This window comes from Sebastes umbrosus, chromosome 6 (assembly GCF_015220745.1).
Source record: "Sebastes umbrosus isolate fSebUmb1 chromosome 6, fSebUmb1.pri, whole genome shotgun sequence".
In the NCBI taxonomy this organism is placed as follows: domain Eukaryota; kingdom Metazoa; phylum Chordata; class Actinopteri; order Perciformes; family Sebastidae; genus Sebastes; species Sebastes umbrosus.
In genome coordinates this window covers 26,957,927-26,983,183 of record NC_051274.1, presented here as the reverse complement: position 1 = coordinate 26,983,183, position 25,257 = coordinate 26,957,927, and the positions used below count along the sequence as shown (strand labels likewise).

The 25,257-nt window shown below is 39.5% G+C and overlaps 2 protein-coding genes and 2 long non-coding RNA genes across 7 annotated transcripts in view; 3 read left to right on the top strand and 1 right to left on the bottom strand.

The window, feature by feature from the left end:
• Positions 1 to 9,805, top strand: part of LOC119489734 — a 34,281-nt gene extending 24,476 nt beyond the window's left edge. For both annotated transcript variants that reach the window (XR_005207242.1, XR_005207243.1), the window contains 4 exons: positions 1,009 to 1,143; positions 7,976 to 8,022; positions 9,383 to 9,559; positions 9,676 to 9,805. This is a non-coding gene — a long non-coding RNA (uncharacterized LOC119489734). The remainder of the gene's footprint in view (positions 1 to 1,008; positions 1,144 to 7,975; positions 8,023 to 9,382; positions 9,560 to 9,675) is intronic.
• dalrd3 (DALR anticodon binding domain containing 3) lies at positions 5,023 to 17,736 on the bottom strand. Its single transcript, XM_037772513.1, has 14 exons — positions 17,605 to 17,736; positions 15,512 to 15,772; positions 13,271 to 13,578; positions 12,263 to 12,597; positions 11,285 to 11,343; positions 11,034 to 11,135; positions 10,888 to 10,952; positions 10,476 to 10,534; positions 9,674 to 9,756; positions 9,360 to 9,486; positions 8,230 to 8,288; positions 7,930 to 8,049; positions 7,770 to 7,838; positions 5,023 to 7,595 (listed from the first exon to the last, which is right to left on the bottom strand). The coding sequence occupies exons 2-14, from the start codon at positions 15,734 to 15,736 to the stop codon at positions 7,476 to 7,478; spliced, it is 1,731 nt and encodes a 576-aa protein (XP_037628441.1). The 5' UTR covers positions 15,737 to 15,772; positions 17,605 to 17,736; the 3' UTR covers positions 5,023 to 7,475.
• On the top strand, positions 10,545 to 13,422 carry LOC119489735. The gene is made up of 3 exons (XR_005207244.1): positions 10,545 to 10,976; positions 12,448 to 12,606; positions 13,288 to 13,422. It is a non-coding gene; the product is annotated as an uncharacterized LOC119489735 (long non-coding RNA).
• Positions 15,615 to 24,312, top strand: LOC119489733 (PX domain-containing protein kinase-like protein). 3 transcript variants are annotated; one of them, XM_037772515.1, is made up of 3 exons: positions 15,615 to 15,772; positions 17,741 to 18,290; positions 21,605 to 24,312. In XM_037772515.1, the coding sequence occupies exons 2-3, from the start codon at positions 17,837 to 17,839 to the stop codon at positions 21,892 to 21,894; spliced, it is 744 nt and encodes a 247-aa protein (XP_037628443.1). In that variant the 5' UTR covers positions 15,615 to 15,772; positions 17,741 to 17,836; the 3' UTR covers positions 21,895 to 24,312. The 3 variants fall into 3 exon arrangements, with proteins under 3 accessions (XP_037628443.1, XP_037628442.1, XP_037628444.1); XM_037772514.1 differs by having other exon boundaries at positions 15,621 to 15,772; positions 17,726 to 18,290; XM_037772516.1 differs by lacking the exon at positions 21,605 to 24,312 and adding an exon at positions 20,951 to 21,018 and having other exon boundaries at positions 15,621 to 15,772; positions 17,726 to 18,290.
• Positions 24,313 to 25,257: the final 945 nt, after the last annotated feature.

Sequence of the window (25,257 nt, the reverse complement as noted above, 5' to 3'; positions counted from 1 at the left end):
AAGCCTTTTAACATGCATTTAAAATGTATTTAAACTGCATTTAAGATGTCATCTGGCCACAATGACAAAAAATGACATCATGATACAGCTGATAAAAAGACTACTGTACATCACCTTTACAGCTTGGGCTTTTTTGCAGCGTGTCTGGCTGGGTTGAAGACCCGGGTGTCAGCTGATTGAAAACACGTCCGAACATCGCCACCGTGTGGTGAACCTGTTGTACTGCGGTGAGATTACATCATTGCTCTACATGCCTTCTAGTCAGTTGTGTTCCAGCTGTGTTTAATGTCAGGAGTTGTGAGTATTGTGGGTGATTTCATACCCAGAGACGGCACAAACACACATGACAAGAACAGATAATATACTGTTTACTGTTGTTTACAGTATGCATAATAACGGCATTTGTGCTGTGGTCACATTACACAATTTGCAAAGAAGAGACTAAAGAAAGAAGCGTGCAGCCATTCTTGATAATTGATATACAAACTGAAGAAAACTATGTGTAATTATAACTCATGTAAATATGCAGAAACAGTGAGTGGGAAACTCCAGAAGCAGCTGTGTTGTTGTTGTTGCTCTTGTTAAGCACACAAGAGACCCGGGAGCAGATGATTCCCCAAATGAGAAAATCACAGTGACCTCTTTATCACCTGACTCGTGTGTGTGTGTGTGTGTGTGTGTGTGTGTGTGTGTGCGTTCTTGCATCTGTGCGTGTGTTTGCTTGCCTGAATTATTGAACTACCTCATCTATAACAGATACAGCTGACTGCAGCTCATTACTGCAGGTCAGGAGAGGTTGTGGGAAGGAGGAAACACATCATTAGCCTGGGCTCACCACATTTATCGGCCGTCGTTTAGGGCTGTAAATGTCAGGAGTTTATACCATTATTTCAAATCAAATCTGAAAGTTCACTTGTTATTCTTTTTTTTTTTCCTCTGAGATCTTGTAGGCCTACTATTTATAACGACCAGTCATTTGCTCTATATGTGTGTGTGTTGTGTTGGCAGGAAGATCTAAATCATGACTGCGCAGTCTTGGACCATCTCTCCCTCTCCGGACTTTCCTGCAGGAAACGCTGGAGGAAGAAGCTGACAGCCAGAACAGGTGGAAGGTCTCTTGTCTGTGGAAACTCCATAAATCAAGTGAGTAAATTTCCCCTCCTTTTTAAAGAGACAAAGTTCTGTCTGCAAGCATACTGATAACATGAAGACACTGAATATAAACGCATACACAGATGCAGAAAATAAGTACTACAGTGTAATTTTAAGAACTTTAATTGAATAGTTAATTGAATATGTGAGATTTTGTGGTTTTACATGAACAAATTCAAATAATTAATGTGGACGTCTGAGTTTATAGAAAATGATTTACTCTCTTGAGCTCTAAGTCTATAAACTCTACCACCAACAACACCCAAATTAAATTAAAAAAAAACACACAAATGGCACTTGACAGATGTTTTTATCCATTATGCTCATTCATAACTATTCCAGGAAAGATACCACTGCAACATAATCGTCCTCACTATTATTATAAGTGGCTCGTAATGATCTGTTTTAATGGTTAATTACATTTTTTAAATTCCTTCATTGTTAAGTTGAGCTAATTGGGGTTCATCTGTGTAGCAGGATTACCGGAAAATGAACCAATAACGCTCAGTTACCATCTTCTCTCAGAGGTTTCAGTAATTGCCTTCGTGGTCTCCTATCTAGGCTACATGCTAATTGCTGCTAGTGACCTTAACCATGCTGAAATTCTCCACTCTTAGCATTATTATTAAGGCACTCAAATGATTTGTCTGTGCTGCTCAGTTAATTAAAACAGAACCAATTATTACCTTATCATACAACTATTACAACGTGTGCCTGGGACTCTTTGTTTCAGTCCAACACCATATAAACGAGCCAAAATGTTAGAGATTAACAAAATCAACCCGTGGGTCTAATCAGTAATAATTTATTGATACCACATGACATACAATTAGCAGAGCTTGGAGAGTACAGATTTGATTCAATGTTAAACAAAATGCACATCCCCATAATGTAAATCATTACATTTTAGGGTAAGGTTAGGTTTAGGCAAGTAGCAGTTATGGTTAGGGTTTGGGTAAGTCTCCGGGAAATGAATGTAAGTCAATGTAATGTCCTCTAAAGTGATGAAAACACAACATGTGTGTGTTTGTGTGTGTGTGATAGGATCAGACGTACTGTATATATTGATTTGAGGGATTTTAACCCAGACAAAATAACATTTTGGGGACATATACATTTAGTTTCTTTAAAGTTTCTTTAAATATTTATCAGTTACTTTTCCTCATGAAACACTCTTCACATCGGCATAAATCAGATCCACCGCAAAGCACTTACTTTAAAAGAAAACAACTCACTTTTAAAGCTGGTTCGCCTGTTACTCCCTTTATTTCCTTCTTCCAAAACAGTGGTGAAGAACACCTGGAGCAAATGCAAGCAGTTTTTATTAAAACAAAAACAAAAATATTTATGTATGTTATTTGCATGCCAAATCAATCAAATTACATTTTCAATTAGTTTTTTATTTTAGTTTAGTTTTGACTTTTCAATTTCATTTTAGTTTAGTTTACGTTTTTCAGAAAGGTTTAGTTTTTATATATTTAATTTGTTTTTGTTAGGGACAGCTATAATGTCTCAGAAGTATGCAGCTACATTAACATACAAAATACATGGTTGGAGAACTGTGTAATGTAGGAATGGCCATAATGTTTAATGTTTAATCTTCTTTAGAGAAGCAATTGGGACATAGCACCATCTACAGGAAGGTAAAGCCAGTTCAGTTTCTGTGGTTCAACGTCACGAGGGTTGACAGAAATTCATGCCGTCTCCTTTATTCGGTTGTGATATATTAAAGCTAAAAAAACTAAAACTGAAATTAATTTACATTAATTTTATATTTTATTTTTATTAGATTTTACGAAGGCAATATTGGTTCAGTTTAGTTTCTCTTAAAGGATATAGTTTTTATTTAGTTTCAGTTTACTGAAAACATTTTTCACTGCTTATTTTCCTTCTAGTTTACTATAATAACCCTGATCTACAGCGATGAATCACTGTTAACAGCGTGATCTGTATATCCATGGATCTATGTGGCCTAAGGGAAGTGTGCTGTAGTGGAGCATGAGGGGATTTATCTATAGAATAACAGTATCCGTATGTACATCTTTCAGAGACAAACACACAGCGGGAGAGTCTTGTCATGGTTATTTTAATTCTGCAGACAGGAAAGACACGAGAACTGTAGGTGGACAGATGTGCGGAGGAGAGAGTTCGACAGTACATTCAGAGGCAGATGTAGAGATGTTTCAGGATAGGAAGGTGAAGTTGAGCTGCAGATGTTACCACCTTGTGCATGGTTGTTACAAAGATTTTTTTTTTTACTATTGAAAACAAGAGAAAGAAAACAGATGACATCCGTCACAAGGTTGTATTGGATGAGTAATTATTTCTTTCTTTAAAAGCATTATTTTTGCTCCAGTTGTTAAAAAAACATTTGAGTCATCTTGTAGCTGTTTGGTTTTCAGTTGAAAACTCTTCATATCAAGATTTCCATCAAGAAAATGGACAGGAATGTACTTGAACTTGCAAAACCAGTGGCACTAAAATTAGGGCAGGCAAGCAGTGTTGTAGTCAAGACCACCCAAACCGAGACCAAGTCAAGACCAAGACTTTGAGGGGTTGAGACCAAGTCACGACCAAGACCAAGACCAAGACCAAGGCAGGGCCAGTCCCACACTGCATGACACACTTACGTTAAAATGTGGAACATGCAAACCATATAGGCACTCCTCAAACTGATCTGAAAGATCCACATTCCCATAAAAACACCCACAGAAAACAAATGAAGATTCATTCACCTCTTTTGTTGCCATATTTATACTGTATATGTGTGTATGTATAAGTGTAACATGAGAAATATCTTGTCCAAATCTGTTTTTATCGGGGTTTTTTTGCAGTCATGGCAAAGGTCATCATGTCAAATGCAGAACATAACTGAGTGTCCGTGACTGGAAATAAAAACATAGAAAGAGGACTCCCCACCCTCCCCATGTTGGTCAAATGAAAGAGAATTTTTTTTTTATAAATAAAATAAAATAAAAAACTAAATAAATAAAAACTAAAATAATAAAATATAGAAAAAAAAAATGAAATAAAAGATTTAGCATAAAAAAAGGAAATCAAATGAGAAATATCTTAGTAAAATTCACCTCTGCAATGCCTTTTGATTATTTTATGTGTGAGAATTTCCCATTGTTTTCTGTGAGCAATCACAGTAATGATGTTAACAAATAAATCAGACCATGCACAGGCAGTTTAGTGATATCCCTGCAGTTCTGGTCTTGACCGGTCTGGAAATAAAATCCAGAGTCCTCTTTGAGACCGAAACTAGACGGAGTAAAAATACGGTTGATTCCGAGATGATACCTTCAAAAAGGTAGTCTTGAGACCATTCTTGAGACCAAATCCGATCTTGAGTACTGCAACACTGCAGGCCAGCTTAAGCTCTGAATGTGAGTATATAATACAGCACAGGATAAAGGGTTATAAGGGCTCTTAGCAGAGAGACGGATGGCAGAGAGAGGGGGAGAAAAGAATGAGAGAAGAAGGTCAGAGATGTTGAGGCCTGAGGGGTGAAAACATGGCAGCAAGAGAAACACACCAATGTATATCTATTATATACGGAACATCTGTTTACAGATACAGTGAGATAGAGCTGCCACGATTTATCGATTAGTTGTTCACTATGAAACTAATCAGAAATTAATTAAACAATCGATTAATTGGTTTGAGTATCTTTTTAAGAAAAAACAAAGTCAAAGTCAGCTTCTTAAATGTGAATATTTTCTGGTTTCTTTACTCCTCTATGATAGTAAACTGAATATCTTTGAGTTGTGGACAAAACAAGACATTTGAGGACGTTATCTTCAGCTTTGGGAAACACTGGTTGACATTTTTTACTATTTTCTGACATTTTATAGACCAAACAACTAATCGATTAATCGAGAAAATAAACGACAGATTAATCGACAGTGAAAATAACAGTTAGTTGCAGCCCTACAGTAAGACATTGGACAGTATAAGGTAGGAAAAAAAATCTTCATCTCTCCTGCTTTAATACTGTGGTAATTACATCTGTGGTTAACAAGACAGTCACTGTAAATAAATCAGCATATTGTAAACACCCCATTCCCTTTTTTTATAGAAAGCAAAATGTAAAAAAAAAAAATAGTCCATTAAACAATCCATAGATTCAGGGACAGGCAACATTTGCAAGGGGTCAAACATTTCATGCAGTGAGAAGTAAGATATTTGATACTTGTGTACGTCAACGGTTTTGTTCCAACATGAGAAAAAAATACACCAACTTACAAAAGCATAAAGTTAAAACAAGCTATGGCACATTTTTAACACACATTAATTGAAATGGCAACACATTTCACATTTCAAGGATCAATTTTAGGTCATTACCAAAATTTATAAATAACATTTTTTGGCATAAAACTCTTCATATATATTATTTTCATGCCAGTTCATGCAGTTCATTTCCTAACGTTATGGCACGAGGCCCTATGAATGCTGCTAATGTATGTTTTTTTGTCAATAACTTATGAACACCTGTTATATCTGGTACATGTTTGATACTGAACATTTGTGATTTGTCAAGCAGGATAACGGTGATTGGAAGGCTCTGAATAATCATAGGAACACAGCAATTAAGACTCGTATGCAGAATATAGATTCTGAAATCTTTTTTTTTAAATGACAATAAATATTTGTGTGGCATTGGTAAATACAAGATGGGTAACATACATGAAACGGGACTTTCTCAACAGTTGAGCTAGACTTATTAAAAGCAACATGTTTTTCTTCAGGCAGTGACTAAGACACTTACAAGTGATTCAAAGAGGAGAGGCTGTTAGTGACAGTATGTGGGGGGGGGGGTTACTGGGATAATAATGAGGCAATTTAGAAAGTTTAACAAGTCTTATCACAGTTTAGATAGGGTGTCTTGATAACTAGCGGGATTTTGGCACCAAAAAAGTGGTGTCTGGTTCATATAAATGTCCTGTATGGTCACATGATTAGAGCAGAATTGTAGGACTTCAACAGAAAAAATCATCCCATCTTTGCTAACAGAGACACTGTAGATTTGGCCCATTTAGCCGTTGAAATTCTGAGCAATGAATGCAAACTTAAAGGAATAGTTTGACATTTTGGGAAATAATGCTTATTCGCTTTCTTACAGAGAGTTAGAGGATAAGATTGATTCCACTTTCATATATGTACAGTAAATATGAGCAGCTGAAACTCAAATAGCACCATGACAACGTGATTAATCAATCAAATTTCATTTACGATTTTGGCTTCCAACGATTATGAAAACAAGATAATCAACATAAAACGTTTATTGTGCCGCTGCATTCCATTTCACAATGATGCTCTTGTTACGTCTTGTGTTATAAATCCAGCGCACCCCTTTCCTTTACAGCGGTGCGCTTTCACCCTGCTCGGCGGGTCTGGAACGGCCGCTCAGTGTGGAAGGATCCCCTCGTGGGAACTCTACCCCGCTACCAGCTCTAGGTTGGCTTGCCAAGGCCCAGGGTGAAGGTGAAGCTTTACCGCACCCGTCGCCTGAACCTCGCTGCTTAGTGCTCGCTGTGCCCTCTCTCCCTGTGTCTTGAACCATGGACCCAATCTCGTTTACCATGCTTTGTGGGTGTGACTTTTTTTTTGCTGTGTCATCACCATTTATATCCATACAACCAATGTGTTTATGATTAAATTGTTTACAAGAGCACAAAGTCCTTCATAGATCTAGCTTCTTAATTTTCCTCTCAGAGTGCACCAGATTGATGCATTTCACTTTAAAGTGTTGGCTACAAAATGTTCTTTCTAAATTCATGATGTTTCCAAAGTCAATGAGTAATCTTGTTAAATAATCGTGATCTCAATATTGACCAGAATAATCATGATTAGGATTTTTGCCATAATCGAGCAGCCCAACAGACTATTTCCCGACTGGGACCATTAACTTCCCGCAGTCCCCACACAGTGGTATCAATCTTCTCCTCAAACTTTCAGTAAGAAACAAATACGCTCATTTCCTAGAATGTCAAAACATTTCTTTAACATACAAAGAGCTCAAATTTTCCAGGAAAATCACTCCGCCCAGCTGAAGCTGAACTCACAGAATGCAGAGTTTAGGGACGTAATGACGTCCTTTAAATACTTTAACATTTACAGTATGTCCAGCCACAGTAATCACTGACAGTGGGCAGGTAAAAAAACAATATCTCATATTGCCAAAATGAGGGAAAGGTGACTGTGTCTTAGATGAATAAACGTGTACATGATGAAGCTACAATTGGTGAAAACACAGGTGAGTGTGTGATGGGGAGGTAGGGCCAACAGTGATCACACAGGGTGAGTGAATTATGGCGAGGCTATAGTTGCCTGATGGGGGGAAGATTAAGGGTGTCCAGAGCGCTGTGGTAGAGCTCTCTCAATGCTCTCAACAGATGCAGACGACAAAACATCTGGTTGAACAGATGAGGCAACGGCTCCTAGAAAGAAAGACAGAAAGACAAGAGAAAGAGGAAGTGTGAGAGAAGTGTGTGGGGGAGTGAAAGAAAGGAAAAAGGGAGATTTAGAGACAACAAATATTGCTAATCTCATACTGGACTGGTGGGTTTTTGTGCGACAGTAATCACATTCTGTCAGTGTAAATACATCCTCACCCCAAGCACATGGACTCTATTGTAGTACGAGCTGAAGTCTTTACTGAGAGACACGAGGAATTTACAGATCTGAGGAACACAAACACGTACATGGGTTAGATAACAGTTTGGTTCCATACACATCTTTGATCAGTACTCAGTGAATCTCAAATCGTCTGACCTGTTCAGTCTTAATGTTGACTCTGGCTCCTCCTCCTCCTTCACAGTCCAACGCTTGTCTCGATTGGTCCAGCAGCTCGGAGAACGGAATGAGGTAATTGAACAGGAGAAGCCACTCGCCCTGTCAGTCAAAACGTAGAGACGGCATGATAGGATTAACACTGAAATGTTGCTGTGAGGACTTCTAAAAAGTGGACAGTTTAATATCTTTTTTAATGGAAAGAAAGGAAAATAAAAACAAAAGTAAATCTAAAGAAATGAAAGTCTTGACAGAACAGAATAGAAGAGAATAACGTGGTACCTCTTCTTTCAGAGCAGAGAAGTCCAGCTGGGAGCCTTCAGGGATTTCTGGGTATAGACCTGCAGATAAACAGTGAACAATATGATAAAATGCTAAAACAACCACTTTTATAAATCAGTTTTATTATTAAAATGAAATAAAATACTCTAAAATAAAATAATCTAAAAAACAAAAAACATTAACAAAGTTAATTAGCTCCACCGCGCCTGTGAAACCATGTTGGCCTTTACTTTATATACTTTATCTTTCATATACTATATCTGCTGGGTAGCTTGTGAATTTCTTGTGATGAATTAAGTTTTATCTTAATCTCTAATATTACATAGAAATTTATTTGTATTATTCATCTGATTCTGCAAAGTAACTGGGGTAGAAATATGAAGTAGGTGAAAATAGAAATACTCAAGTAAAGTACAAGTACCTCAAAATTGTACTTAAGTACAGTACTTAGCAGTAATAATCGTAAACTGCAACAATTAATCAATTATTTTTTCAACTATTAAATTAATCGCCAATTATTTTGATTATCGATTAATTAGTTTGAGTATTTTTTTTTAAGAAAAAAAGTCTAAATTCTCTGATTCCGGCTTCTTAAATGTGCGATTAATCGAGAAAATAATCGACAGATTAATCGAAAATGAAAATAATCGTTAGTTGCAGTCCTAATTTTAACATCTATAGGTAATTATGACAATAATTTGAGACATTAGTGTAATTTCCATAAACCACTGAGACCACTGCTGAAAAGTCCTGCATTTTACAGTGTTTATCAACAGGACCAAACTGACAGGAAATCTATCATAGCCTTATTTGTTTACAGTGGTTATATAGCACAAATTGATCACATTCAGTTGTCTGTATTGATTTTTAAAATGTGCTTAACAGGACATTTTTACAAGAGAGCAATTAAATCAGGCTGTAACTTATCAGAGTATATCGTCACACTCGTGCTGAACTTTTATGACTCCTGCATTTGCTGTCGCTGCTTCCTTTCAATTGAAATATGGATTTTCTTTAATGAAGTTTGTCTTCCAGTCTGAGGTTTAGGGAATACTGCCAGGACACAGCTGTCTGAGTTATTGGTTGTTTGTTATGTTGTTGATCGGAGAAATGAAACATGAAACTCTCACCCTTCTCCACTCCTCTCTCGTAGCTGTCGAACAGAGTATGCAGTCTGGCACAGTTATACATCACAAACACTCCTCCTCTCGGCCCCTTGGTGGACACGCCTCCCTCCCTCTGGACGTCCAGTGTCACCTAAACAGACAGCTGTCAATCATTCTGACTCAACTGACCTCAAAGAGCAAACTGTCATCAATTTCTGGGACAGGTATATCAAGTCAAACACAGTCGTTTTCAATTGATCAATATGGCCGTTAACACAGCACGTCACACCCTGCATGACACATTCAGGTGCAAACACACAGCTGTTATGATGACTCACAGGACTGGTGTGGACCGTTGACAGCAGCTCAAATCTGACAGTGGCAGAGGTCATGACCCTGATGATGTCATCCCACGTCTGACCTACAAGAGGACGAGGAGGAGGCGGTATTTTATTAGACAAAAAACGTCTAGTTCTGCATCTGCATTAACCCTCCGAGACCCACAATAGACCTGTTTTTGTCTTTTTTATGGGGGTACAGGGGATCTTTAGGGAGAGATAGCAGGTCAGCAGTAGATGTCACATAGAAGTGGTGTACATCATCTGAAAGCTGGGAACCTGAAGATTAATTTGAGATGCAGCTCAGCACTGTGTGTCAAGCTGGTCTAGTCATAAATCAGAAATAAACATGACTTAAATGATTAATGAATTATTTAAAATAGATTACAAAAGTGTATAAGGGTTTAGAAGAATATAATGTAGGTAAATGATGGCCAATCCCATGCTCTATTATGTCTCACAAGTTGTGGCAGCAATTTTTGGGTTGGTACCATTTGTTACACAGATTTGGTGCTAAATTTAACCATATTTACCACTTGAGAATTGATAAAAATGATCAAAAATCCCTCCAAAATACCACATTAAGACACCAAGACTTTGAGGACCATCACAGAAAAAGCCACGCTTTGATTTGGTATTTAAAACTTTTGACATTTGGAGATTTCTGCAAGAATGTATTTTTTTTATTTTAGATGGTGAGCACTTCTGTTCTGGAAACTGCTCAGAAACCCCCTTTTTGTCAATCTAGCTAGGAAAGCCATCCATCCTAGAGGTCACCACAGGTCCACATAAATACACTCACCTTCTACTTGATCTCCATACTTCATCTCTGAGGCCTCCTTCATCTGACCTCTTCTCAGCCTGTAGGAGAGGAGGAAGAGAGAAACAATAGGAGCCTTGTTTTGACAGACAGCACTGCTAAAAATATACGGCGATAACACAGAGGTGAAGAAAAGCACCATCAACGCCCACTAGTGTTCTCTTAATTTAGTTTAATTAGAACTGCAATTAAACAGTGCAGACAAGATGTCTTTTGTGATGATAAACATCTGTCTGGTGGAGAGCTGGGCCGGGCAAGTGGAGGCGGAGAAGGGAAGGGGAAAGAGACAAGTGGAGACAGAGGGAGGATGGAGAACCTCAAGACAAAGACAGAAATGTTGAGAAAAGACAAGAGAAGAGACACAAAAGTAGACAAAGAAAGGTATGTGTCTTACTGCAGATATTGTGCTGCAGTGAGGTGAGAACCAGGAGTCTTCACAGGCCCACACACCAGATGTCTCTGAAGACGCAGAGAGCAGAGCAGGTAAAAATAGGAACACAATACATGATTGTCATTGTGTGTGTGTGTGTATGTGGTTACCTGTGTGTGTGTCGCTCCACTGGCTCTCCACAGCACTGCTATCTGCTGCTGGCGGAACTCATCCTGACAGGAAGTCACATGCAATGCTGTTTCCATGGCCACCTATGAAAAAGGCAGCAAGGACATACGAATCAATGCTTTGATTTTCTGTAAGTCTGAGAAAAATCATCAATGTGTGTTTGAAAACTGCATAGTTCTGTGTGTGTGTGTATGTGTGTGTGTGTGTGTGTATGTGTGCTTGCGTGTCTTACTGTGCAGTCAGCAGTGGCTCGGTCCAGTTGCGCCAGGTGGGAAACACTGTCTCTGTGCACTGAAACAGATACACCAACAATGTCTTACCAGTAAATATACAGTACCAACTATCTGTTAGCCTACTAATCTTTTCTCCTAAAGGTGTGGTTACACATGCAACACTGCCAATATATTAAAGGTATAGTTCAGCATTTTGGGAACTACACTTATTGGCTGTACTTGCAGAAAGTTAGTTGATATAACAACTTTCATATCTGTCCGTTAAAGGTTCCCTGTGGAGTTTTGACCTCTAGTAGTGCTATGGAGCAGTTCGTTTTAAATGGGTCACACACATGGCACGAGGACCCACAAAGATGATGCGATAAACTATCTAGCCAATAGTTTCACACTGTTCCACAGGTGGCGGTATCTTATGAGAAAAGAAATGCACTCAACAAGTTTGTTTGTTTGTTTGTTTACAAGGAAACTCCTCTGGTCTGCACTTTTAATTATGGAGCTGGAGACAGTTAGTTTAGCTTAGCATAAAGACTGGAAGCAGGGGGAAACAGCTAGCCTGGCTCTGCCCAAAGGCCCACCTCTAAAAGCTCATTAATTAATATGTTGTGTCTCGTTTGTTTAATCTGCACTCGAAAGGAAATGAAAAAAAAGACAATTTGTGGTTTTACAGGGAGTTACGTGCTGTAACTATTTCTTGGCCAATTACTCCCTCGAGTCTCTGATGGTTGCCTGGCAACCTCACGGCACTGGCCTGGCCAAGAAATAGTTCTAGCATGAAACTCCCTGTAAAAACACATCCTGTTTGTTTGGTATTTATTTAACTAACCAGTAAATTGCTTCTGTAAAAACATGTTGCTGTTGACTTTCTAAAATGCCATTTTTCAACACTTTGAGCACTACAGACTCTGTTGTTTAGCAATCTCAAACACTGATATCTCAAAACATGGGCTCATGAAACCCAAATCTCCTTGTGCCCTCACCTATGCAGGTACCGAGGCTGGGGTCGTATCCCAGCAGCCCCTCCTCCTGGAACACTCGTTTCAGGTTGACCCTGAGCTCTCCCTCGTTCTCCCCCTCCCCCTCCTCCACCTTCCTCCCTCCTCCTCCTCCGCCTCCTCCTCCTCCGCTGGTCCTCCTGCCTCTCTCTGTTTCCCTCTCTCTGTAGGGGGAGTTCTCCAGCGCCTCCTGAATCTTCTCCTCCCGCTCCTCGTTGGTCCAGTTGGCTGGGGTTGTCGGCCAATCGATGCCCAGAGCTTGGAGGAAGGTGATGATGTCGCTGTCTTCGGGAAGCGTGGGGCAATAGGACACTGCAAATCTGAGACAGGTAAGGAGATTGGTACTGATCACAGCAGCAGTTTTCCACACACATCAGCCCCCCTACATGTACACACTCACTTTACAATTTTGATACTTTTTTTCTTCACTTGTGTGTATCTCTTTATTTATTATAATGTGCATATTTATTGTATTTATCTTATTTTTTCTACTTGACTGAGAGAACAGCACAATTCCAATGCCCTTGTACACTGTACCTGAGCAAATAGCTAATAAAAGTCTTAAATCTTGGCTGCAATTAACAATTATTTTCATAAGTAATTGATCCCCCAATTACTTTTTCAATTAACTTATTAATCATTTAGACTTTAATTTGTCAGAAAATATTGAAAAATGCCCATTAAAGTTTAACCAAGCCCAAGGTGACATCTAAAAATTGCTTTTTTTTTGTCCAAGCAACAAAGTACAAAACCCTAAGATATTTAATTTACAATAACAAAACAGCGAAAGCAGCAAATCTGCACATTTTACCAGCAGAAACCAGCTAATGTTTCAAAATGTTCCTTGATACAATTTTAGGCAACTTAGTTTTAGAACTACATTTATTGTTATAAAGAGGTAAAAGATAAAGCACAGAGGAATTTGTTTAGGATGAGAGTAACTTAAAGGAAGTGTGGACAATTTAGAAATTTTCATTTAACCCACAGACTCACCCCTGTCTTCTCAACAGCGCCCCCATGTGGTCAGCCAGCAGAACAGTCCTCAGCTGGCCCAGAGTCAGTGTATCAGGAGTGGGTGTGTTGGGTTTAGGATGCAGCGCAGGACAGTTGAGCACCACACAGCCTTGCCTCTGACTTGAGGGCTTCAGGTACTCCGTGGCTCCATCTGCCAGGACAGCCCTGAAGGCTGCGGGCCGGTCCACCCTCACCCTCAAGCCCTCACCCATTACCTCCCCACCGGCCACAGGGAGAACCCCACCGCCACGGAGGGACAGCACCCTGGACATCACTGCTGGAGGGACCTGGGTGGATAAAGGGGAGACATAAGAGACTCATATATAATTTTTTCCTGCAACATGGCGCTCATTTTATATTACTTAATTTTGTTTATTGCTAAGTTTTGTATATTGTTAAAGGGACTGTTTGTAACTTCTTAAACGTATAAATCAATCCGGGTCGGTGTCCCATGCGCGCTCGCGTGTGGCTACGCTGTTCAGACTCAGACTCCAACCCAAACTACACGGAAGCACCAAAACCGCAAAGTTATATCTAGTGAAGCCCGTCTGTTAAACAGTGTTGGCCGCGGTCAGAGGACGGGGGGAGACCGTAGCTTTGGTCTCCAGGGCCTGCTGTACTCTGCTCCTCTGCCTGCTTGTCTTCACTCACACACCGCGCTCGTTCTCGCTCTTTCGCTCCACTCTCACGTGCATGCGCGCACAATACACACTGCAGGAGAGTCAGTTTAGCTCTGAGAATATCTAGTGAATGCACAGTGGACGTTTGTGCAGAAATAAATACCGCAGCTCCTCCAGACCAACAGAGGTTTCCCTTGTCTTGTGAAGTGACGGGGCTCTGCAGCGAGAAACGTTATCGTCTCCGACCAAAACTCCGGTGTCTCCCCTGTTCCCTTCTGACCGGTCGGGAGGCTGAGGCAGGAAAAGCCAACACTAGGATCAGCAGTGATTCATGGAGAGACCTTCGTCTGGTCAGCTAACATTACTGCCAAGCAGCTGAAATATAGAGTGATATTGTGGTTTTAGCTGACGTGTGTCACCTCACTGTTTTGAGCGATGCTCGTTCATGTCTATGTAGAGCGAGCACAAGCGCGAGCCCGACGCTGACTTTCGTTGACTTAATGGCCACAGGTGTTGCTGTTAACAAGCATTTCTGATTCTTACAAACAGTCCCTTTAAGTTATTGTATTTATAAGTATTGTATAGTTATTTGTAAGATATTTTTGTCTTTTTGCTAAACTGCTGTAACAGTGAAATTATCTATCTATTTATCTATCTATATGAGGGAATTTCGGGTAATTACATTAGCATGTATGCCAAGTATTAGAGGTGGTCTAACAGTATACTGGCACCAAATTGCATATCACTGTCCGTGGAACAATATCAGATGTTGGTATCTGCATTAAAAAACACCAGTGCATCTGTAAAATCATCATACATGCTTATGATGGAGTCAACTACATGCAACAATATTAGCATCCTCTTACACAAGCATGCATGAACACACCCACAGGTACAACATGCCTGAGGTGTGGCTTCCAAAGATGCATTTGTTGGACATAATCTTAATAACGTTATATTTTTTATGACAGATTAACATGAACAAGCCATGGAAGAGGCCTGAAACTGTGTTTCAGTTGCAGCACAGCTCTAGCTGCGTGTTTGTAGTGACCCACATTACATCTGCAACTCATGGGTTAATAATGACTGCTGCAGGCTGTTAATGTCTGGTCGATCATGATGAGGGCAAAGTCAGCAGCCACTGATCAATTCAGGGGGATTTATCTGTTCTCAGTATCACTCAAACATATTCATGATTTGTAGGATTGAAACCAGCAGCTTTCACCTGCCCCTCGTTAATCAATCAAGCAGCTGATTGGGTTCAGCTGAGCCTTATAAAGCAGGTAGTTCCGGTCCCCTGCTCCTATTGGCCGAGTCACGTTCGAAACCGTTGGAACACCTAACGTCCATTTAAATATCACTGCGCCCCCTCGCACCACAGCCACCTTTAAGGCAACCGTCAAGGAACTATACTGCCGCGTGGAAGAATACAATGTGGAAGAAGTTTGATAACAAGCAGTGTGTCCGCGCGGCCGTTGCTCAGCGATGATTCCGCTTTTTAAAGATAACGGTCTCTTTCGGTGCGTTAACAGAAAGCTTTAAAACAACACAAACATCAGCAATAAGCCCGTTAAACGTACTAAGTATGAGTGAAACCAACCTGTCCGTCCGCATACAGCGTGTTAAGCATCGTGGTCGGCGATAAGAAGTCTCTGTTCCGGAGGTTTTTAGCGCTGCTCTCTTTGAACCAGAGCTTCTCCGGGTCTGGGAAGATCCTGTCGCCGCCGCCGGAGCCGTTCTCCCGGCTGGAACCCCGCAGTGCGGAGCTCAGCGCCCGGACGGTAGGAGTGATCCGGAGCGGCGAAGACTCCTCGATGTTCTCCATCACCACCAACCAACCAACCAACCACAACACAGACAGGTGAGCTTTGCTGCTACCAGTAGCTAACTACACCCGCACCGCTCTGCTCATATCTTCTGTTAAAACCTGGTCTCACTAGTCGGTGCTGATCTGATGCAGCTCTGCTGAGCTTCAACACGGCCGGATTGAATGCCAGTTCAACAGCCGTGCTGTTAAATCACAGATCGATGTCAGATATTGGCTGTAGCTAGAGGAGGACTGCATTGGCTGTTTTTTTTTTTCGTGGCCGGAACTAGTGAAGGGCAATCCGTGTTTCTTTCCGAGGTGAATTTCGTGTTGGACCAGTGGAATTTGCCTAATAGCGCCATCTAAATTTGTGGACATGTGGTGTCACGTGTCTGTAATATGTTTAGAGATTATTCCCAGTGCAAGCACGTGTCTAATGGACAGTGTTGGAGTGTAACATGTACATCATTTCATTACTAAATAAATGTAAGTATAATCAGAAAGTCATCTAGTTTTTTCTTTTTCTTTTTTTTCTTTTCTTTTTTTTTTATAATATTTTATTTAAAAAGTTAAATACAATATTATTCGCATGTACAGATGCTTCATTACAGTTCTGCAAAAAATACCTTACAGTATAAAAATAAATTATAAAAAATACAACAAATAAACTGTAAGGAAAGGAAAAGATGAATAAAAACAAATAAACAAAAAACATTCGGGGTCTGCTAAACAATATGAATACATTTTCTTTATAATATTTTATTTCAAAAGTTCAATACAATATATTCACATGTCGAGATGCTTCATTACAGTTCTGCAAAAATACCTTACAGTATAAAAAAAATATATAAAATATACAAGTTTCTTCCAAGGTGAATTTCGTGTTGGACCAGTCTGTGCAATCTTTTTTTTTTATTTTATTATATTTTATTTCAAAAGTTCAATACAATATATCCACATGTTCAGATGCTTCATTATAGTTCTGAAAAAATACCTTTCAGTATAAAAAATTATAAAAAATACAACAAATAAACTGTAAGGAAAGGAAAAGATGAATAAAAAAAAAAATGAATAAACAAAAATAAATAAACAAAAAACATCCGGGGTCTGCTAAACAATTGGAATAAATTTGAAATGTCTAAACAATTTAATAGTTTTGGTCAATTTAGAATTTTTAAGTTTTCAATCAGTCAAATATGTTTTAAAATCAGTATCTTTAAAAATAAAAAAAGAGGGTAGTCTTTTAAGCCATTTCAGGATAATAGTAGTCAGAGCTAATTAAAGATGCAATTAGCTAGGATAATAATCAAATTAATTATGTAAATCTCATCTGCCGAAAAACTGGGATTGCTGACAGTGAGTAATATCTCAATCAGTGTTAGTATGATTTCCTTTTTGAAATTACAGATTCCTCTGCAAGTGAAACCAAAAAGAAGAAAACAAACACATGTTCAATAGTCTCCCCTTCACAATTGCAAATCGTATCTTTTACAGGGTAGTACCTGTGTACAATCTGAAATAGAAACTCCTTGATTTTATTTGTAATTATATATTTATGAGGTAACAGAAATACAGTGTGTCATTAATTATTTATGTATCCACATTTCACTGGATTTTAATGTGAATATATGAAGGCTCTCAAACTTATAAACAGAAAAAAACCTGTCAAACTGTATGGTGAACTGCTTACTATTTTTCTTATTATATAATATTGAAGTTTATTTATCCCCAATTTTGTTTTAATTATTATTCATAATAGCTTAATTATTAATATAATTTTCTTCGGTTATTTATTTTTTATATATATTATAACTTATTATCTTTATTTAAATTAATATTCTTGTTTCTCTGTTGATATATTTCAACGTTTTTTTTTTTCAATAAAAACTGAAAAAAGAGAGAAATCTTCTTCCGGCGCGGAAATGTGACGTTTAGGGCGCAAATAAACACGGGAGGTGTTTATAATAAGTTCAACACCTCCTCTCACACATCATACTGACCGAGAAGATGCACAACTGGCAGGAGAACGAAATCAAAGAGCTGTTGACGATCCGCGGCTCTGAGTCGATCCGGAACCAGATCACCGGCACCGTGAAGGACTCGGTGGTTTACAGCCGGATGACCAAACAGCTGGCGGAGAGAGGAGTGTACCGGTCTCACATGCAGGTGATCAGCAAGCTGAAGGCGCTGAGGAAGCAGTACATCAAGTACCAGCAGCAGAAGACCCGCTGCGGCAGCGACCGCGTCGACTGGCAGTTCTACGAGCAGTGCCACCGGATCTTCGGGAATCCCTACCTACCGGGGAACTCGGTGAACCCGGTGAACCCGGTGAAACGGCACCGGAGTCCCTCTCCTCCTCCACTGCTGCTGCACCAGCCGCCGCTGAGTCCTCCGCCTCCACCGCCTCCTCCTCCTCCGCCTCTCATCAGCAGCGAGGAGCATCATGAGGTGGTGGTCGGGCTGTGGGACGAAGTGGACGACCGGGAGCTCAACAAGCATCTGGGTCCGATGGAGGGGGAGGACGAGGAGGACCAGTACAGCCCATCAGAACAGCTGCAGCCCATCACCACCAGTAAGTGTTTCTATGGTTACTCTGTTGAGATAAGTTACCTGGATGACCTGCAGGGTCCTGAGGTCCCTGACAACACCAAGAGCCGGGGTTAGATCCCTTATAAAAAACAAAAACATGTCAGTTAGCCTCACAATATTGACAATAAAACAAACTATTAACAAAATTGCACAAGTGGAAAATGATATTGCACAGGTAGAATGAATGAATGAAATTCCACCTGAAAATATCAGGTTATTGTCAGTTTTGTGTAAGTGCAGGTGAAGTTCATCCAAAAACACCAACCTGATAAAATCATATACAAACAATTCACAACTTGATAAAGTACATAAAAACAGTAATACAAAAGCCATACTTATAAATATCAAACATGTTATTTTATGTCATATTCATCATCTCATATATCAGAATAACCATCACCTATGTTCAAAAATATATTACATTACATTGAGGTAAAGGAAAGAAGACATATTTAATACTTGTACAAGAAATTGTACCTTCTAAATACATCATCTATATCCAATCCCAATATGGAAAAAAAAAGACACCTGTTGTATAACATTTTTTAATTTTTTACAAATGTGTCAGAATCTATAAATGTGACTGTATATATAAAGGAAGAGCCATCATAGCACAACCACTGTTATTTGTTTTAGAGAAAATGTTTGATCTCATACTCTAGTAGCTTTCTCTTTGGGGTATTTAAATTGCCTCCTCTTCTTGGAGATCTAACATGCTGGTGTTTTGGATGAACTACACCTGCCATCATCATAGAGCTTGTTTGCACTTTTTCAAACATTTTGAACCGACAAAGATCCAAGTAAGATCAAAACGTAGTCCATAAAAATATTGTGCCATGGAGTAAGAGTGCAGGCGTTACCTTTTTCTTTACTGTTGCAGTGTATGTAAATAACATCAGCTGACAGGAAGTAAACATGGACCCAAACTGTTGCCTAGCAATGCAATTCCGTTGAAATGCACTAAAACTGAACGTTTCAGAAAGAGGGTAAATACAGGTATATTCAGGCAGACAGTATGAGGAAAATAAAGTGTTGTTTGAACATTACAGCATGTAAACATGTTCTAGTAGAAACACAAAATACAAGTATGAACCTGAAAATGAGCACGATATGTCCCCTTTAATGTTTTTATCTCTTTGCATATAAAACAAAGATACATTATTCCATGAGAGATTTGTCAGATAGTGAGAAGTCTCTTCATGCACTTGTATGTACTGTGTCAGCTAGGGCTGTCCCGAATACCACTTTTTGGGCTTCGAAGCTTCGGTGAGAAATATTCGAAGGTGTTCGAATCTTCGCGCCGCAGAGGGCTGACATGTTGTTCTATCTCCCCTGTTACAGTGCCGCTTCCGCACTACTGTGCACACGCGCACCTCTACACACAACAAACTGCGATATCCATCTGAGAATAACTAATAATAATTAATTTTGGATATGAATAATGTGGGATTATTCCTTATTTCACGGGCTATTTGGGGATTTATACTTTATCATTACATACTTACATAAAAGCAAAACGAAGCATTCGAATACTGATTTGGAGGTCAATTACCACGGCAATGGTCGAAGCTTCGAAGCATTTGGGTCAGCCGTAGTGTCAGCTTTTTTGACGCTGATAAATGTGATTGGTCAGTTGCTGAACCTGGAGCATATTGGTCTGTAAAGATGCAAGCGTTGGTCGCTGCACCAGCACGTGTGGAGTCCTACGGCCTTTGTGTCTGGGGAAACTGCACACTGTGTGCTATGACTAAAATAAGGCAAAAACAGACACATCAGGACACACCAAAGTACACAAAACCCAAAACCAACTCAAAGAAAGCACCGGAAAGGGGCGGAAATTGGCGTGTCCACCTGGGTGTCATGTTTCCATCACTGCCGATTGCAGCTGGAGCCGATAGATATCCGTGACTGCTGCAGAATCATTTCTCCCGGGAATGAATGCAGATTGTAACCTTCCCCACTAAAAACAAAAGCCAGATGTGTTTTGTTGTTCAGTGGGAAATGGGCTTTAAGTCTTCTCACATGGAGTCAGACAAATAGCCCACTTATTTAAGGTTTAAAACCCTCTGAAACTGCACTGCTGCCACAAACAGAATGACACAGAATGAGGAAGCATTTGTCGCCATGCCTCCTTAAAGTCATGTAAAGTTAGTCCTTCTACCCTTCAAAAATTCTTGCGTTATATTCTGTTATTTATCTCTTTGTTTTGTATAAATTCTCATGAGTCAGGATGATGTGCAGTGACATTTCTCCCGTCTTTGATGAGGCAAAGCTGCGAATGCTTCCTTACTTTGTGTACACAGTTAGTCTTAAAGCGATAGTTCAGGTGTTTTGAAGTGGGGTTGTATGAGGTACTAGTCAGTGTATTACATACAGTAGATGACGGTCGCCACGCCCCCAGTTTGGAGAAGCAGACAGGAGTTACTGCACGGAAGCAAAGCAATGTACTGCTGTGGACAGTATAAAAATGACTGCTTTTTTCAATGGATTCTGGTTGCTTTAGCGAGAGAAGAGATAAACGGCTTCAGCTACCCGTCGGAAACATAGACTGTATAGCTGCCTAACAGCAAAGGTAAAACTACGAAAACATTCTTAATATAGCGTACACTGAAACGGATATTGATTTTTCTTTTCTTTTTTTAGGTGGGCCTTTCTTTTAGGTGGCTAAAATACGTTTTGCTGCCGGCCTCGTCCACAGCAGTACATTACTTTGCATCCATGCAGTAACTCCTGTCTGTTTCTCCAAACTGGAGGCGTGCCGACTGTCATCTACTGTAGGTAATACACTGACTATGGAAAAGTACCTCATATAACCCCACTTCAAAACACCCGAACTATCCTTTTTAAATATGTGAGCTAGTAATCATTTGGTCCTGTTTCATCTTAAAACAACCCCCAACTTAATAAAACTATTTGCCTAATTCTATTTGTCCTCTTAAGGTGAAGTGTCTGTTTTTACCCAGTTTTAATCACAGTGCTCTCAGTGGGGAAGCCGATGGACAGCAGCATGTCCTCACAAACCTGAAAATTAATTTAAACACGCATTATATTATTGTGCATAAACCATGTTCTCTTTTGAGTGTGAAGGCCTTGTTAATGCTGTTGTTGGCTCTACTCAAGCACACTGGATTTGAAAGGAAGATATGACTGTAATGTTTAATGGATGTGAACACCCTTACAGCTGAAAGTCAGCACTTTAACCTCATAGTCATTGTTTTATTTGAAGTCCGGTGTGTTGAAGCACAGAGACGGAACAATAAAATAAATGTGTCACTGACTGTCTTTATTGTTTTCTAGCGTACACGACTCCAGCGAAGAAAAGGAAAACGACGGTGATGGAGCAAGTCTCGACATTAGTGTCGGCGACGGTCAACCAGCTCCGAGAGATGGACGCTGCCATGCAGGCGCAGGAGGACATCCGGCTACAGAGGTTGATGGACCACGAGAAGGAAATGCAGAACAATCTAATGAGTCAGCTGGCGAACATGCATGAAAGGATCAGCCGAGAAAACCACGAGAGACACGTCGAACTCGTGGACAGGATAATGTCTAGGTTTCCTTCACCTTCAGAACCTTCGGGTCACTGACTGACATTTCTTGCGTGAGTGACGACGGCGTGCGACAGGGTTATTCAGGTGTAGGGAACACCTCTTGTTTCTCTCTTCCACCAGCTGACTTGTGCCTAATTCCTTTATTTTCACTGTATTTTTCAACAATGTACGGAAAAGTGAGATAATCTTGCCTTTAACCTCGACTCTGCTCTAACACAAATCCAGGTTAAAAACAGGACATGTTCCCACTGCAGGCCTTCATGCTCTGTTCTGATTCACTGCTCATATAACTTTGTTTTTATCTTTTTAGTTAACCCTTTTACAATACCATTGTAAACTCACAGTGGTGCTGAAAACGGAGAATAACGAAAACACTAATTTGACAGGAGCAATGAAGCTGCATCATAATAATAATAATAATAATAATAATAGACTGTAGCACTTTATTTATACTTTTAAAATACATTTAAAATGATTAAGTCCATTTAAATTGGCTAGCTGGACTATGAATTGTTAAATTTATACTATATACACTTAATCGTGTAGAGCCTATCAAAACATTTCCAATCATTTAAAGACGTATTATTGTTTCATGTACATTTATCTGACTCTACTGACTCAAAACATGTTTTTAAAAATCTCTGAATGTGTGAATCAGAACATCAGATCTGTGTCATCTGAAAATCTGAGTTTGGAGGATTAACACCTACAGTGTGAACTTAGCCTTCAGTTTACATGAAAGAAGACAAATGAGTCACACAAAACGTAATGTGGTGTCGGACTGAACACCGGCAGCTGCAGCCTTTTGTTGTAGGAAACTCTTTACTAAGCATTTTCTTTCATTTGGGATCATGATGCTGTTAGAGATGTTATAATGTGTGACTGCGGTACAGTGTTTCCCACTAATTACCTAGACTGTAGAGGCCCGCCATAGTCTATTTTGTCCCCCCACAGTTTCATAATGAACCGAAAATATTTTTACACACTTCTCGGCTCGGAAAGTCCCGAAGATGAAAGTGTCTCCAGCCGTGAGATTTACAGCAACACTCGCCGCTTCCCGGTGCTTCCTGCTGGAAGGGACGAGGTGCGACTGTCAACCGGGGCAGACCGGCCTCAGTGCGTCACCGACCCGTCTTAAAACACGCCCCCGTCTCGTTAACCAAGCTTTGAAAGTGTGACTCTTTTGCCGTGTCATCACCACTCATATACAACCAATGTGTTTATGATTTAAATTGTTTACTAGAGCACAATGGTGGAACTCAGATATTTAACTTAAGTAAAAGTAGGATAATACCAGTGACTCTGTTACATGTAAAAGTCCTGCACTAAAAATGTTATATACTACTTTACAATTTGAATCTGCAAAGAAGCTAGTAACTATTATTGTCAAAATAATAAGTTGAAGTTGTGGAGTAGAAATATATAAAGTTACATAAAATAGAAAAACTCAACCAAGTAAAAGTACCTCAAAATTGTACCGTACTTGAGTAAATTGACTTAGTTACATTCCACCACTGCTAGAGCACAAAATTGTTTACAAGAGCACAAAGATCTTCATAGATCCTCTTAATTCTGCTCTAAAATTGCACCAGATTGATGCATTTAACTTTAAAATGTACAACATTTTCTTCCAGGGGAGCATGCTCCATGTCCACTCACAAAATCCTGTGTGAAGCACTGCAGTAAATGATAGCATTTACTGGTAACTTTGATGAAATTTGGTATTTAGAGAAAGCTTTGCCGTGTCAAACATTGATGTAATATATCCTGTTTCAGTCGTGTCACCCAGCAGAGCTCCCAGAGGGAGAGGAACCAGAGCAAGCTAACCACTGAAACACTGTAGTAGAAGAGACTCATGAATGGAAGTCTATGTGTAGCACAGCTCATAAATAATGTACGGTGATGGATATTGAAAAAAAGATATACACAGTAACAGTTTAAAAATCTGAGATTTATGAGAACACTATACAGAGAACACAAACGCTGTACGTTTTACAAACTGAGACTCTAAAATGATGTGCATTACGCCCTCGGGTCGCGGTTCTCGGTGTCATTCTTGGCTGACACGAAATTCCCGGTTGCGTTTACGGTTATCAGCAATCCGGGAGAAAACGTGTCATTGAGGAAAAACACCTTCTGCATCAGACGAAACTAAATCAATCATCGTCATTTCACTTCTACATCCAACTCCAACTCCAACATCCTGTTCGAGATGGCAACACACTAAACACACTAACGCCTTACTGGTGTTAGTTTCACTTTCCTTATTTTTTCATTTGAGAGAAACAAAACTTATTCCACCTTTGAATGGACCCTCTGAATCAGAGAGTATAAGCTAAAGGTTTTATACTTGTGGCTCAGTCAGCTGGGATGTGTATTTTTACTGTAGATACTTTTATACTGTTCTTTACTGTTACCAGTGTTACAACAATAAAGTTTTCAAACTGAAATGAATCCATTTTGAATCAGAGGCTGACTTGAAGGGAATGCAGAGTAATCTGAAACGATAAACGGTTTGCGATGTTCAAGTATCATCTTGTCCCGTCTGCTCAGGATGTCCTGTGCGCTGTGGGATGGAAACGGACCCCATAACCAGCTGGAGCTCAGAATCACAGCTGCATTATGGGTTCCGTTACAATCCCACCCACCAACATAAGCTTCAGGTCCGGGCTCAGGTCCGGGTTCAGGTCTGGTCCGGTTTACGCAGCTAAAAGAAAAGAAAAAATGTGATTAACAGGTGACTTTATATTTCATGAGTCAGACTTTTACAATCAGTTCTGTTAGTTAGGACAGCGTCTTACTTTGTATACTGCTACTTTTATTTTGAAACCAAACAGCCAAAATGTTGTAATGTTGGTTCTTGAATGGACAGTTCACTATATTTTTGTAATTTGGGTAGTCTGGCCCTTTAAATCCAATTTTATGCAGCCATATCTTACATTTGTTTTTGGTGACTCCCCATAAGCCACAGTTAAAATGCACATAAATGCCTCTCTCCTCCTTTCAGCACAGCTTAACTTTAGCTTTGTTCAGTTAAATAATTGTAAGACATTATCAGTTTCCTCTGGCTGACTTTGTTTTGCCCTCTGTGGTTTTTCACGCTGATATAACCTCGCTTCAAACGATCCGTAATCATTCACAGTTTAACCACAGCTAACGGCTCTGTTAGCTGTGGTTTGAATTACTTTTGTATTGGATGGAAAATCCTTCTACTTGAGTTAATGTATGTACAAGAAGCATTAGCTTTTCAGCTTAGCATTATACTGTATATATACATAATGCTCGGTTGATAAGCTAATGGTTTGTTCATTCGTTCTTTAAGTTTGGCTTATAAATTTGTCACTTTTCAGCTGTTTTATTGAACTTTAACCTTCATTTTTACTCAACTTTTTTCAACAG

Excerpts from the sequence above, each read along its gene's own strand:
- LOC119489733 (XM_037772514.1), top strand. The coding sequence starts at position 17,726 with ATGCACAACTGGCAGGAGAACGAAATCAAAGAGCTGTTGACGATCCGC. Across the intron at positions 18,291-21,604 it reads GCTGCAGCCCATCACCACCA|CGTACACGACTCCAGCGAAG; the intron begins GTAAGTGTTTCT and ends ATTGTTTTCTAG.
- dalrd3 (XM_037772513.1), bottom strand. The coding sequence starts at position 15,736 with ATGGAGAACATCGAGGAGTCTTCGCCGCTCCGGATCACTCCTACCGTC. Across the intron at positions 10,535-10,887 it reads ACTGCAGCACAATATCTGCA|GCTGAGAAGAGGTCAGATGA; the intron begins GTAAGACACATA and ends CCTCTCCTACAG. Across the intron at positions 7,839-7,929 it reads TCAACATTAAGACTGAACAG|ATCTGTAAATTCCTCGTGTC; the intron begins GTCAGACGATTT and ends TGTGTTCCTCAG.